Genomic DNA, 14,517 nt, shown 5'->3' with positions numbered 1-14,517 from the left:
TCTGGGCCTACACTTCCTTTCTGTGAGATGAGGTCAAACGGGTGACCGAGGGCAGGCGCACACACCACATGCACCCACGCCCGCACGCGCGCGCGCGCGCACACACACACACACACACACACACACACTTTTGTGGTAACAGCAGTGGCCGGCCACCTGCGCCCTCAGTTCCGATGTGCAAAGAGAGCCCAGGTCATTCACAGATGTGCCTGAGGCAGGCAGCCAAGCTTGGGGCCTGCGGCTGGACTGGAGGCGGGAGCCTCCCTCTGCTGGAGCAGAGTCCCAAAGGTCAGGCCAAGGACAGTGGGACCAGCAAACTGCAAACTCATAGAAATAAAGCACACAGTCCGGGGACGCAAGCTTAAGTAACAAAATATATTTACAGATGCACAGTTTGAACTGAGGACGTACGAGCCTTCCTCTGGCTGCAGGCCCACATCCTCCCCGTGGGATTCACAGCCCCTGCGGAGCGTGCCCTCACGCACACCACACACAATCAGGTATAAAACACATTCGATAAATACATTCTGATGCAAAATGTGTCCATAAATATCAATTTGTGCAAGGTGCTCCCACCCACGGCAGGGCTGCAAAGCTCCAGGACAGAAGGTCACAGCAGAGTTTCAGCCACAGGTCAAACTGAAGTTTCCATGTGACTGCGTCACCCAAGGGCACTGTTCCCGTCCTCAGGAAATGCTGAGTGGCCGCCGTGGCCGTGGCCGTGGCTGTGGGTGGTGGTCAGACGCTGCTCTGGAGCTGGGTATCTGCAGGATTGTCAGAGGCCGAGGACTGGCTGGGCAGAGAAGCTTCCAGGCCATCTGAAGACCCCGACAGAGGCTTATATAGGAAGTAGGCTGTAGCAAAGAAGAGGGAGCCCAGTACCTGCGGAGAGAGGAGGAGCCCGCTGACCTCGTGGGGAGCCCGGCCGGAACCTCTGGACACTGGGGGCCTGTCTCAGTCCTGTCTCTGTCCCCTGGCCTGCAGGGCCCTCACCAGGTCCACGGAACCCAACCTGCTCTGAGGGTACCTTTCCCATATAACCGGTTCCTAGAGCAGACACCAGTGTTAAGGAGACAGTGAAACATGCCTTTGACTGCAAACAGAGGCCCAGGACTGGGGGCTTGTCATGGGTTGAACAGCACCCGACACCTGTGAATGGGACCTTTTTTGGAAACAGGGTGTTTGCAGCTGTAATTAAGGATTTGAGATGAGATCATCCTGGATCTGAGGGCCCCAGATCCAATGATTGGTGTCCTCAGGAGAGAAAGGAGAGGAGGCTTGAGGCAGGGACACGGAGGGAAAGGCCACGTGCAGCTGCAGGCAGAGCCGGAGCCCGGGAGGAGCCAGCCCTGCCCCCACCTTGATTCTGACTTCTGGCGCCAGCCCTGCCAGTGAATCTGGTTCTGCCAGGTTAGGCCACCCATTTGCGGTCCCTTGTTGTGGCGGCCACAGGAACCTCACACAGAGCTGGTTGCCCTGGCGCCGTCACGATGGTTAGTTCTTAACCATCAGTGTCTTGGTTTCTTTGTCAGCAACCAGGGGCCGCATTGACCTTGCACGAGGATGACGTGGCAGGAATCCCATGTGGGCCCCGAAGACAGCGCGGTCTGAGCTCGGATGCTGCCACCATGCACATGCAGAGGGCACATGCACCACTACAGTTTCCACGCTGGGCGTGGCCCAGAAACACCCATGGTGCCTCCAGCAGCGTCAGCCTGACTGACGGCCCTGAGGCTGCATTCGTGGAGGGAGGCTGTTTTGACTCGGCACTGGACGAAGCGGAACGTGTAGGGGTTTATAGGAGACACTGTGTGCTCCCTGCTAAAATGAACATGGACGCATGCGTGGCTGAGGCCAGCTCTGACCCTCTGGACACGGCTCCCGCTGGCTGTGCTGGGCCCGGGGGTGGCTGTGTGCAGGGCCCATGCCTGCTGCTCCCGGCTGGGGGATGCACTCAACACAGCAGACTCTTGGGCGGCTCCCTGGGAACGTACCGCAGACCCCTCATCCGCAGACACTGAGACCCCTGTGGACCCGTGAGTCAAGTGTGGCACTGAGCCCAGCCAAGAAACCACAGCTTCTCACTGAAGGAAGCACCTCCAGCTTCCCGTTGGCGGAGCTGAATGGTGGCGTCAACGCTCTGGCGTTTTGCGGCCATGATTAGGCAAAATGGGTGCGGCTGGAACACGGCACTGCGATACGATGATGGGGGTGTGGTGACCAGGCTGGCTGCGAAGCGACTAACAGGCCGTGGTGTGGACGGCCTGCACACGCTGGGCACGGTTATGTCTTACGAAGTCATTTCGTGAATTTCCTGACGTGTACATGCCTTTGGGTCTCCCCAGATGTCACCACTCCCAAGCCTGAGCAGAGACACGCCTATCAGAGGGTCCTGATATAAATTTTAAGGTCCTAAAATAAATTTTATTTATTTTAGTTTTTGAGACGGAGTTTGGCTCTTGTTGCCCAGGCCGGAGTGCAATGGCACGATCTCGGCTCACCGCAATCTCCGCCTCCTGGGCTCAAGTGATTCTCCTGCCTCAGCCTCCCGAGGAGCTGGGATTACAGGCACGCGCCACCACGCCCAGCTAGTTTTTTTGTATTTTTAGTAGAGACGGGATTTCTCCATGTTGGTCAGGCTGGTCTCAAACTCCTGACCTCAGATGATCCGCCCGCCTCGGCCTCCCAAAGTGCTGGGATCACAGGCATGAGCCTGTCATCGGTTATTTTACGCCAAAGCAAAAATCATATCACAGAGGGCTTGTGCCTTCATGTCCAGTATCCCGAAAGCTCCCTGCAGAGTAATTTCTGACCTTCTTCCAAAGTTGGACAGAGAGGATTTGAGTCCTGGGCAGGACAGATCAAGGTTCCACCAGAGTGTGCGGAACGGCACATGCTTTAAAACTTAGGAACTGTTTGCTTCTGGAATTTCCTAGTTAATACATTCTTACTGTGGTTGACCTCCGGTAACTGAAACCGTGGAAAGTGAAACCTCAGATGAGGGGAAACTGAGGCATTTGTCTTTAAATTAACCCTATGCAGACTGGCCGATCCTCTGCTAATCCCAGGGGAGGTGAACCAGCTGGGTTCCCTCCCTTTCTCCAACCTCCCTCCTGGCACCTGTGGCCAGGGGCTCCTGACGGCTGCACGTTCCCGGGTCTGTCACCCAAGGAAGAGCGTCAAGATCCTCTGAAGAGCGGGCCCTGGGACCGCAATGTTTTTTTTTAGAAGCTTTTGTGCTTTATCCTCTAATGGGGGCAAATTCCAAACAATCCTGAGCTTCCTCCCAGGCTGCAGACGCCAAGAGTCACAACAAAAAGGTTTTGTGCGCTTGAAAAATGAGGGTCGGGCTAAGAGATCCAGCGGAACTGAAGGCACCGAGCATGGAGAGGCTGCGACCTGCCCGCCGGCCCCCAGCCCAGGCCCCAGCGCGGACGCCAGCGGAGCCGCTGTGACAGGGTGGGGGGGCCCTTTTCGTTTCTGCAAAGCTTTTAGCGAACAGGCACCGCAGGCCAGTGCCAGGCCACGCCGGGAGGGGAGGGGGCAGCGCCCGAGCCTGGGCTTTGCTGGAGCTGCTGGGGGCCGGACGGTGAACCCCAGAGCCCCCGTGGCTGGCCCGCCTCCCCCCACAACCAGCTCGTGAGGAACGCGGGAAGGGCCCCTTCTAGAAACCCGCCACGGGACGCCCGTGATGTCCGGGGCTGGGGCCCAAGCTGCTGGCAGATTGCGGGGGGTCCGGAGCCCCAGCCGCCCTCGGTCCCCAGCCGCCCTCGGTCCCGGCCCTGCTCACCTTGTACAGGAGCCCGATGATGAGTATGTAGTGGCTCATGTCGGAGTTCCGGTACACCAGGCAGGAGCCCGGCTGGCCACACTGGTCCTGCCACAGCAGGCAGGCCTTGTCGATCACCCAGCCGAAGACGATGGGCCCCGGGATGCCCCCTGCGGAGAGAGGGCCACTCAGCACCGACACTCAGCACCCTCACTCAGCACCCACAGAGCACCCACACTAAGCACCCTCACTCAGCACCCAGTCAGCACCCACCCTCAGAACCCTCACTCAGCACCCACAATGAGCACCAACACTAAGCACCGACTCAGCACCCTCACTCAGCACTCGCACTCACCACGGACACTCAGCACCCACACTCAGCACCCTCCCTCAGCACCCATACTAAGCACTCACATTCAGCACCCTGACTCAGCACCCTGACTCACCACTCACACTCAGCACTCACACTCAGCACCCTCACTCAGCACCCACACTCAGCATCCTCACTCAGCACCCACACTCAGAACCCTCACTCAGCACTCACAGTCAGCACCAACACTAAGCACTCACACTCAGCATCCTCACTCAGCACCCACACTCAGCACTCACAGTCAGAATCCTGACTCACCATCCTCACTCAGCACTGACACTCAATATCCTCACACAGCACCCACACTCAGCTTCCTTAGCACCCTCACTCAGCACTCACACTCAGCACACACACTCAGCATCCTGAATCAGCATTCTCACTCAGGACTCACACTCAGCACCAACATTCAGCATCCCCACTCTGACCCTCACTCAGCACTCACACTCAGCATCGTAACAGCATCCTCACTCAACACCCTCACTCAGCACTCACACTCAGCACGCTCACTCAGCAACCTCACTCAGCACTCACTCAGCATTCACACTCAGCACCCTCAGCACTCACACTCAGCACCCACACTCATCACCCACACTCAGCACTCACGCTCAGCCCCCTCACTCAGGACTCACACTTAGCAACCTCACTCAGCACTCACACTCAGCATCTTCATTCAGCATTCTCACTCACCACCCTCACTCAGCACCCACACTCAGAATCCTTACCGCTCTCACACAGCACCCTCACTCAGCATCCTGACTCAGCACCCACACTCAGCACTCTCATTCAGCACTCACACTCAGCATCCTCACTCAGCACCCTCACTCAGCACTCACACTCAGCACCCTCACTCAGCACTCACACTCAGCACCCTCACTCAGCATGCTCAGAACTCACACTCAGTATCCTCACTCAGCACTCACACTCAGCACTCACACTCAGCACCCACTCAGCACTCGTACTCAGCACCCTCAGAACCCACTCAGCACCCTCACTCAACACTCACACTCAGCAGCCACTCATCACTCACACTCAACACCTACACTTCAGCACCCTCACTGAGCACTCACACTCAGCATCCTCACTCAGCACCCTCACAGCACCCACACTCAGCACCCTCACTCTGCACCCTCACTCAGTGCTGTCACTCAGCATCCTCACTCAGCACTCACACTCAGCATCCTCACTCAGCACTCTCACTCAGCACTCACACTCAGCACCCTCAGAACCCACACTCGGCACTCACACTCAGCAGCCACTCATCACTCATACTCAACACCCACACTCAGCACCCTCACTGAGCACTCACACTCGGCATCCTTGCTCAGCACTCAGCACCCTCACAGCACCCACACTCAGCACCCTCAGCATCCTCACTCAGCATGCACATAGCACTCACACTCAGCACTCACACTCTGCACCCTCACTCAACAGCCACACTCAGCACCCACACTCAGCATCCTCACTCAGCACTCACACTCGGCACCCTCACAGCACCCACACTCAGCACTCACACTCGGCATCCACACTTGGCACTCACACTCAGCACCCTCACTCAGAACCCACACTCAGCACTCACACTCAGCACCTTCACTCAGCACCCACACTCAGCACTCACTCAGCACTCTCAGCACCCACACTCAGCACCCTCAGTCAGCATTCACACTCAGCACTCTCACTCAGTAGCCACTCTGCACTCTCAGTCAGCACCTGCTCAGCACGCTCTCTCTCACCACCCACACTCGGCACCCACTTAGCACCATCAGTCAGCACCCAATCAGCACCCTCACTCAGCACCCACGCTTGGCACCCTCACTCGGCACCCACACTCAGCACCCTCACTCAGCACCCACACTCCTGGCAGTCAGGGGACCAGGCAGGTGCGAGCAGCTAAGAGGCCTGGAATCCTGGGCTCTGGGAAGGTGATACTGGCCGTCAGAGTTCTCAGGGGGGGTCAAATATTCCTTTGTTTGGGTATTCGGGGTATTGGGGCTGGGAGTTTCCCCTGATCTCCCAGGAAAGTCTTTGGGCAAATAAATGACGATGGGCCCCTCTAGTGGACAGTTAGGGAATAGAACCCTTCCCAGGCGGGCACAGCCTCCTACTGCGAGGCACGGCTGCCCGGTGGTTACACACTTGCCCGTGCCGTTGTGCAGTGACCACACTGTGCAACCGACCACAGCTTCCTAACTGCACAGTACCTAGTATTCTGACCACAATCCACTGGATTCCCAGGGCAAAGGATCTCTGAGGGTCACAGACACACCTGCAATAGAAACCCAAACGCGGCGTCAGCGCCCGCAGAAGTGGGGAGGCGTGCCAAGTCAGCCCCCAGGCCAGCGGCCTCCTGGCCCAGCCCCCAGCCACATCGTCACCTCCCCAAGTGGGAAGCCCCTCGCCGGAGGTCAGAGACAGTGAGGTCTCTCCTGCCGCCAGTGACGGGCAGGCCCGCCGAGCAGGATCCGCGGAGCTCCGACTGGCAAGGCTGTGGAGAGAGGCTGTGGACAGGCGCGCCCGGCCCCGGCTTACCGTAGAGTCGCTGTTAGCGCAGGAATGCTGCTGAGGAATGTAAACATAATTACAACGAATATGAAAACCAGAAGGAGGGGCTTTCTCTGACAAGTTGAGGTGCATTTCCCTGCAGTGGCATGGCCCAAACCAGAGGAAAGGTTCTGAGGGACACAGCTACAGTCTCGGTACACCTGGGGAGCGCAACAACAGCGCGGATTACAAGGGGAAGGCCGGGCCCCGTCCCAGGTCTGCGCGAGGGCAGGGCCGCGGGTGGCAGCCGTGCTCACCTTCTGGCCATCCGCGCTGGTCTGGGCGGCCGCAGGGCACCCCGCGTGGCACGGCGAGAAGTACCCGCGGCCGTCGGAGCCGCACACGGGGCTGTAGTGCTCTGGCCGGCAGCTGCAGGCGGCGTTGCAGGGAGCCGTTAGGTTCAGGTGGCCTTCGGGAAGGAGGCTGCAGAGGGGACACAGGGTGGTGGGGCCGGGGCCAGGGCCACGGGCGCCCGGCAGGCACAGGGTCAGCCTCGGGTCTCGTCACCCCCAGCCGGCATTTTGGGTCTCTAAACTTGCCAAGCCTGTGCCACCCCCAGCACGCTGGGCGCTGCCTTCTGGTGACAGAATTTTTCCTTCTCCCGCGGGGTCCACCCATGCCCTCCCCTGCGGTCCACCGGGCGCACAGGCCCCTCAGGCTCGTCGGCTTGGTTTGGGCGGCAACACGTTCATGTCGATCAAGTGCGTACGTTACGACAGAAGCAGCGCCGGGCGGACAAAGGCAGCCTCGGCCCCAGCCCCACGCTGGTCCTCGGTTCTCCAGCACAGGCCGGCCGTGTGACCGCAGGCGTCGCTACGCACACACCTGCTCGGCCGTCACAGACGTGTGCACTTCCCCCTCAAATCGGAGGACGCTGCGCCCACTGTCCAACTCCTTCCTTTTTCCCGCTTCACCACGTGTCCTGGAGGTGGCCCGGGACGAGCTTCCTCCATTCCTTAGGGCCTCTGCTGTGAGGACAGCGTGGTGACCCTGTCCACCCTCGCGACTCTGAGGCTGTTTGCAGCATTCGCACTCCCGACAGGGACACGGCGGCCGCTTTGTGCGCCTGCAGGTGCCCTCCCGGGGCCCGCGCGGCGGCGCCGAGGCACAGGCGGCCCGTGTGCATTTGGGATATTCCCTAATTGCCACCTGACCAGCAGGTCTTCTCCCATTCCCAGCACGTGGCAACGTTGGGAGCCCAGCCTGGGACACTTTTTATGTCACGGGGAGAGAACAGCCTCGAGGACCCTGTATCTGGGGCTGTGGCTCCAGCTGACAGAGCTACAGAGCAGAGGGCTGAGCCCCAGAGAGGCACGAGACTGCTGGGGGCCCAGCCGGGTCCCGAGCACAGGCGTGTCCGAGGCTGCCGCGATGCCCTTCCACGTGGACGCTGAGTGGGTGTTGTCCTTGCTTCGGTCCTGCACCGCAGCCCTTTCCAGACACCACCTCCCCCAAGGGCTGCGCCCCTCCTCGGCCACCCCCAAGGACCACGGCTGCTCAGGGCCCAGACCCGTACCCAGGCACTGCGGGCCCTCACCTCCCGCCGTAGCTGGCCGTGACGCCCGCCATGGGCACGCCGGGGCAGTGCAGGGAGAAGACGAGGATGCCCAGCAGGCTGACGAGAGCGCAGAGCAGGCAGAACTTGACCACCGCGGAGCCCCGGAGCCTCAGCTTGTTCACGAAGAAGCCGCCCAGGAAGGTGCCGCCACCGCCCGCCGGCACCACCAGGTACCCTGGGGAGAGGGAGAGACTCAGCCAGAGACTCAGGCAGGAGGCCGGGTCGGGGAGGGTGGTGCATCAGCCAGGTTCACTTTACAGGTGTGGAAACTGAGGCACAGAGGGATCCGTTCCTGTCTGCCTGGCAGCACTCGACCCCACGCCTCAGCACTCAGCTGCTGTCCTGGTGAGGCCCCAGGAAGGAGGGACCTCTGTCCAGGGCCCTCGGGGGGACGCCTCAGAGGCCGAAAGACGCAGGGCGGGAGCAGGGGCAGGGCTGGGGGTGAAGGAGAGCCCACAGTGTTGCAAGGTCAGAGGCCCTTGCTCCAGGGGAAGCCACTGACTCCTCCAGTGCCCCCCAGGGCAGCCACACCCCTCCTCCCCCAGAGGCCTCTGCCAAGTCCCTACAGGCTAACAGTGACGAGGACATTTGTCAAAGCCCAAATGGCCACCATCCAGTACAAAAGTGGGATTAGCCAGCATCTGGCTTCTGCGCCAAGTTGGGAGGGGACAGGTGGGGGATACCGGTGGGGAGGGGAACGGGGGAACACATGGAGGGAACAGGTAGGGAGACAGGTGGGGAGGGGACACATAGGAAGGGGAGGTGGGTGGCGGCAGGTGGGGGGGGGAAGGAAGAACACACGGAGGGGCCATGTGGGGGGACAGGTCGGCAGGAGGAAGGGCTCTGAAGAGGGGTCCCCACCTTCTGCAGACCTGCCCAGCCTGGGAAGGCCAGCCTGTCTCTGGCACCAAGAAACCCCCAGGCAGGCCCCAGGGCTCCAGCCACCCTGTCCCAGGAGGTCCTGAGGCACCAGCGCCCGGCTCACAGGGCAGCCAGGTCCAAACCCTTCCTGCACCAAGTCACAGAGGCCGAGGCTGGGTGGTGAGCGGGTAGAGCCCACCCGGGAGCGTGGCCCATGAAGGGGGCGGGACTACCGCCCCCTCCCCCCAGGGCCTGTGGACCGAGCGGCTGAGCCCCAGGGCAGTCTCCACACCCGCGCTCTTCAAGCCTGCTCTGGTGGGGGGGCACTCACCGCCACGTGCCCTGTTTGGATCTTTCTAGAAGACACCCTCAAAGACTCTCCGCTTCTCTGAGAACTGACCTAAAAGCAGAGGACCCCCAGGATTCGGAGTTTTCTTACCAAACAAGGTGGCAGCTTCTGAGGCACTCAGGCTGAACTGGGACTCCAGGAATTTGGGGCTGAATGTGGACATGCCGGTGATGAGTGTGGCCTCAGTGGCCCCAGCCAGGCAGAGCAGGATGAATGTGGGGTTCTTCAGGAGGAGCCAGATGGAGCTGGGCAGAGGTAGGGGGTGGAGAAGAGACCGAGGGTCAGAGTGGGCCAGACCCAGGGTGTGAGAAGCTTGCTGTTCCTGAGGCTGTCACCTCGCCCTGAGCACAAAGGGCCTCATTCTGACAGGGAGTGAAGTGGGGTGCAGGCAGGTATGGGACACCCACATTATTCCAGAGAAAGCCCGGGGGGTGCCAGGCTGCATTTGGCAGGTGGAGACCCATGCCTCCAGCCTGAGCCACTGGCCCACTCGTCCTGAAAGCTGCAGTCCCTGGTTAGGGAGAAACCTTATCAGTGCCTCGGCCAGAGCTTCAGCTTAGGTGGGGAGAGACCCCAAGGGACCCAGGACCCTGTTCCATCACCAGCCAGCAGCAGGGACTGAAAACGGGAGCTGACTGGGGGAGGCAGAGGCCACCAAGTCCAGGACAGCACGGACCTTGGGGTAGCAGAACGGAGTCACTGAGAGATGCGGCCAGTCCTCCACCAACGGCCCCTGGGAGGAGTGGGACAGGAAGCCTCTGCAATGGGACCCAGTGGACCTGGCTGGCTTGGTTTACACTTGGGGGCCAGCGGCCCTGGGAGTGGTGAGGCCTCATCCAGGGTGATTCCTTGGGGCATGAACCTGGAGCCCTGGGGGAACTGTGGGGACCCGCAGCCCTGTCCGGCCCTGTGGGCTCAGCCTCAGCCTCTATGTCTGCCTGTTACGGTCCTGGCTGTGAGGTCTCAGGATGAGGCTGTGACGCGTGGAAGCTGGGAATGCCCCACATCATGCCTTGCAAGCTCTAACCCGAGAGGCAGCAGACAGCAGTGTGGTGGGACGCAGGCCGGGGTTGCCAGTCCCCGCGCACGGGGTCCTGGGGGTGGCTGGGGACTCTCCCTGTTTCTGTTGGCACTGGAGGCCGAGTAGGGCAAACTCCTGACTGCTGCTTATGCACACAGATGCTGAGACGGAAAACGTGCTGCGTCATGTCAGCCACGCGAAGCCCTCGTGGCCAGTGCAGCGAGCGAGGCAGACACGGAGGAAACCACCTCTTCCAGTGCGCGGCTCACCCCGACTCCGCCTCTTCCAGTGCACGGCTCACCCCGACTCCGCCTCTTCCAGTGCGCGGCTCACCCCGACTCCGCCTCTTCCAGTGTGCGGTTCACCCCGACTCCGCCTCTTCCAGTGCGCGGTTCACCCCGACTCCGCCTCTTCCAGTGCGCGGCTCACCCCGACTCCGCCTCTTCCAGTGCACGGTTCACCCCGACTCCGCCTCTTCCAGTGCACGGCTCACCCCGACTCCGCCTCTTCCAGTGCGCGGTTCACCCCGACTCCGCCTCTTCCAGTGCGCGGCTCACCCCGACTCCGCCTCTTCCAGTGCGCGGTTCACCCCGACTCCGCCTCTTCCAGTGCGCGGCTCACCCCGACTCCGCCTCTTCCAGTGCGCGGTTCACCCCGACTCCGCCTCTTCCAGTGCGCGGCTCACCCCGACTCCGCCTCTTCCAGTGCGCGGCTCACCCCGACTCCGCCTCTTCCAGTGCACGGTTCACCCCGACTCCGCCTCTTCCAGTGCACGGCTCACCCCGACTCCGCCTCTTCCAGTGCGCGGCTCACCCCGACTCCGTCTCTTCCAGTGCGCGGCTCACCCCGACTCCGCCTCTTCCAGTGCGCGGCTCACCCCGACTCCGCCTCTTCCAGTACACGGTTCACCCCTATTCCGCCTCTTCCAGTGAAATGTTCACCCAGACTCTACCTCTTCCAGTGAACGGTTCACCCCGACTCCGCCTCTTCCAGTGCACAGCTCACCCCGACTCTGCCTCTGCAAATGCACAGACCTCCCAGACTGGGCAAAGCCCATGTCATCCCAGCTCACAGCTGCGCCCTGTTCACCGCCACACTGGGACTCCTGGCCTCAGACGGGGGTGTTTGCAGACGCAGCTACTGGCCCGTCCCCGGAACTCATGAGTAACAGGGGCCAGGGGCAGAGACTTTCCCTGAAGCCCTAGATCTTGGCACAGTAGCCTCGCTCTCACAGCAGCCTACAGTCGTGCAAATTTTCACAATCCGTGACACGTCTACCACTTGGGAGGGGCCTGCAGGGTCACCTCTGCTCACACCGCGGTGTTGCTGACCTGACCCCGCGTCTGCACCTTGGCGACGCTGTCCCGCCTCTCGCCAGAGCAGACGCTGGCCTCCTGTCTCGCAGGAGGGCGGCCCTTCCTTGCGGCCCCACCTAGAACCTGGCTCGGATGAATACACCTCTGAATGCCTGGAACATTCAAATGCTCGTGTTTGCGGACGCGGCCAAATGTAAACAGATTCCGAAGAATTAGGGCGGGGTGACGCGGCCCTCGGTAGCCTCTGAGCCCCAGCAGGCCCACAGGGGCCTTGAGGAGCTGATGTCAGCAACAGAAACCGCACTCCAGCCGCACAGACACTGCCGCTGCGCGGGGCTGGCCTCCGAGCAGGAACACGGGCGCGTTCTGTCCCCCGCCCTGATGAAAGTAGGAGAGCCGAATTCTTTCAACACGTATTTCCTGACCTGAGGAGCGAGACGCCTTTCTTTCTGGTTAACCACTTGGGTCCCCTGTCTCGACAAAAGCAAGATGCAGGGCACAGGACACCTTGGGCCACGGCCCCCCCCACCCCCTCCCCAGCCAGGCCTGGTGTGTGGGGTGACAGGCTGGGTGGGCACCTTGGGGGGTCCTGGCATATGGAGATACACGGCTGGGGGGGCACCCTCGGGGGTCCTGCTGTGTGGGGTCCTGGGGGCATCCCTTCCTGGGGCTTTCCCAGACCTGCCCAGGCCAGGGCAGGGGAGTGGGGCTGTGTCCGGAGGGCCACGACTCTCCGAGGTGCTATGCAAACTTCCTCGTTTCTTAATCACAGATTGCTTGTCTGAAATTCTCGTGTTGAATTTGCCCAGAGAGTTAGTCATGACTTTAATACAGCGCGCACGTCCCACAACCCATGTCTTACCAGAAACGGGTTCAGGGAACCAGCTCTGGCCCAAACCTCTTTATCACGATGAACGAAAGGCTCAGGGCCAGGCCCGCACCTTGGGCACGCAGCCAACCACGCAGGGAACAGGGCGCCCACTCCTCAGCCCCGAGCCAGTCTGCTGCCGGGTGGGGGACAGAGGGCAAGCCGCCGCCTCACCGTACCGCCCACCTCCCGGTGGACGTGGCCCCGGGTCACCTTGGCCCATGGGGTCACCCTCCTCAGCAGGCAGCTTCCAGCTCCTCTGGGGGTACCAAGGCCCTCCAGAGGCCTCTCCTCCCGCCTTCATCCAGCCCGGTGCCTCTCTGCCCGGGGCTTTCTGAGGGGCCGCCTTTGGCCCTGAAGCCTTCCTCCTGTCCCAGTTGAGGGCAGGCAGTGGGGACTCGCCCATTGCCCACACCCTCCTCCCACTACGGCCAGCGAGATGCAGCCATTGGTGAGCGCGGGACCAGCTGCCGAAGGGCACAGAGCCCCCCCATGCTAGGACCTCAGAGGCGGAGGACTTGGGCGCTGACCACCCTGAGGGCCACCTTGCCCAGCCCTGGGCAGAGCCCCCCCAGGGAAGGCATGATTCCCAGAAGAGACCGGTGGGCCCCGGGCCCCATGCTGTCCCTCTGGGACCCCGCCGGCTCAGGCCTCCGGGTGCTCCCTAGCAGCGCAGCCAGTCAGCAGAGGGAGCCGGACCGCACTCAGCAGCGAAGGCAGGCGGCAAAGCAGGCCACCTCCCCGGAGGGCGGAGCGGACGCGCGGGGTGGAGGGGAGATCACAGGGGAATCTGCCCCTTTTGCGGTCCTCAGAGACCCCGAGGGACGGAGGGAGACAGAGGTCAGCATCCTGGACCCCGGGGCACAGGAGTCAGAGTGGAGGCTACGCTTGGGGAAGGCTGTCAAGTCCAATGCAGCTTCCCTGGGGGACCCGGGACACGCAGCCCTGGGGAGCCTCGCGGGTGTGGAAGGGATCTGCTCTGCAGCCATCAGGAGCCAGGCGCGGTCCGCAGGAGCCTCCGCACCGTGTGAGGGACGGGTCCCTGGGTGCGGGCCGAGGCCCTGGCCCCACTTCAGGACTCACCCATGGCCCCACGGGACTAACCCACGGCACTGCAGGACTCACCCGCAGCATGGTGGGAGTCACCTGCAGCATGGCAGGACTCACCCACGTCTCTGTGGGACTCACCCATGGCCCCACGGGACTAACCCACGGCCCCACGGGACTCAGCCACGGCTCTGAGGGACGCAATCCATGGCCCCCGTGGGACTCACCCACAGCCCCACGGGACTCAGCCACGGCTCTGTGGGACTCATGGCGGGTGTGCGTCCCCAGGCCTGGGAGGTTCTATTTCCTGCTCCTTATCTCTCAGCCCAGGTCTCAGGGGTCGGTGGGTCACGACAGAGGTTAGGGGCTGCATCCGTATCACAGGATCCGGAAGGGTCTCACCGACTCCCCCCTTTGGGGCCCTCCAAGGGTTTAGCACACGAGGGACGCGCGCCTGGTACTTACCGAGGCAGGTCTCTGAGGCTGGCCCCGAACCCCGGGCTGCTGCCTGCCCTGCGGCTGCCGGCCTTCAGCTGCTGCACTTCTGCCGCTCTCACGACCACGTAGCGCTGGGAGCCTAGAAGGCAGAGCCAGCTGGGGCTGGGGGCTCCCGGGGGCCTCTCTGGAGAGGCTCTGCCCACTGCCCCGCCCTCCCTACTCTGAGAACGTCATCGTCCGACACCCCTGCAGCCCTCGCGGCCCCGCGGTGGGGGCACTGGAGCAGAAACTGCGAGAACACGTCGCAAGCGGGGTCGGAGGCGTGGGAGGGCTGGGGCCCCATGCAGCGCCGGCGGGAAGGAGGGACAGAGGTCCCGCCCTG

At 62.0% G+C, this 14,517-nt stretch overlaps 1 protein-coding gene across 1 annotated transcript in view; it reads right to left on the bottom strand.

The window, feature by feature from the left end:
• Positions 1-361: 361 nt before the first annotated feature.
• SLCO4A1 (solute carrier organic anion transporter family member 4A1) overlaps positions 362-14,517 on the bottom strand; it is a 32,421-nt gene continuing 18,265 nt past the window's right edge. Inside the window, exons 5-12 of the mRNA XM_039479750.2 lie at positions 14,163-14,274; positions 9,536-9,690; positions 8,215-8,410; positions 6,935-7,100; positions 6,666-6,838; positions 6,338-6,402; positions 3,791-3,939; positions 362-882 (exon numbers count right to left, since the gene is read on the bottom strand). Of these exons, the coding sequence (XP_039335684.1) occupies positions 739-882; positions 3,791-3,939; positions 6,338-6,402; positions 6,666-6,838; positions 6,935-7,100; positions 8,215-8,410; positions 9,536-9,690; positions 14,163-14,274 (1,160 nt within the window). The 3' untranslated portion in view covers positions 362-738. The remainder of the gene's footprint in view (positions 883-3,790; positions 3,940-6,337; positions 6,403-6,665; positions 6,839-6,934; positions 7,101-8,214; positions 8,411-9,535; positions 9,691-14,162; positions 14,275-14,517) is intronic.

The sequence above is a fragment of the Saimiri boliviensis genome, chromosome 9 (assembly GCF_048565385.1).
Source record: "Saimiri boliviensis isolate mSaiBol1 chromosome 9, mSaiBol1.pri, whole genome shotgun sequence".
Classification (NCBI taxonomy): domain Eukaryota; kingdom Metazoa; phylum Chordata; class Mammalia; order Primates; family Cebidae; genus Saimiri; species Saimiri boliviensis.
Note: the sequence above shows the minus strand (reverse complement) of the source record. Positions and strands in the feature narration are given on the sequence as shown.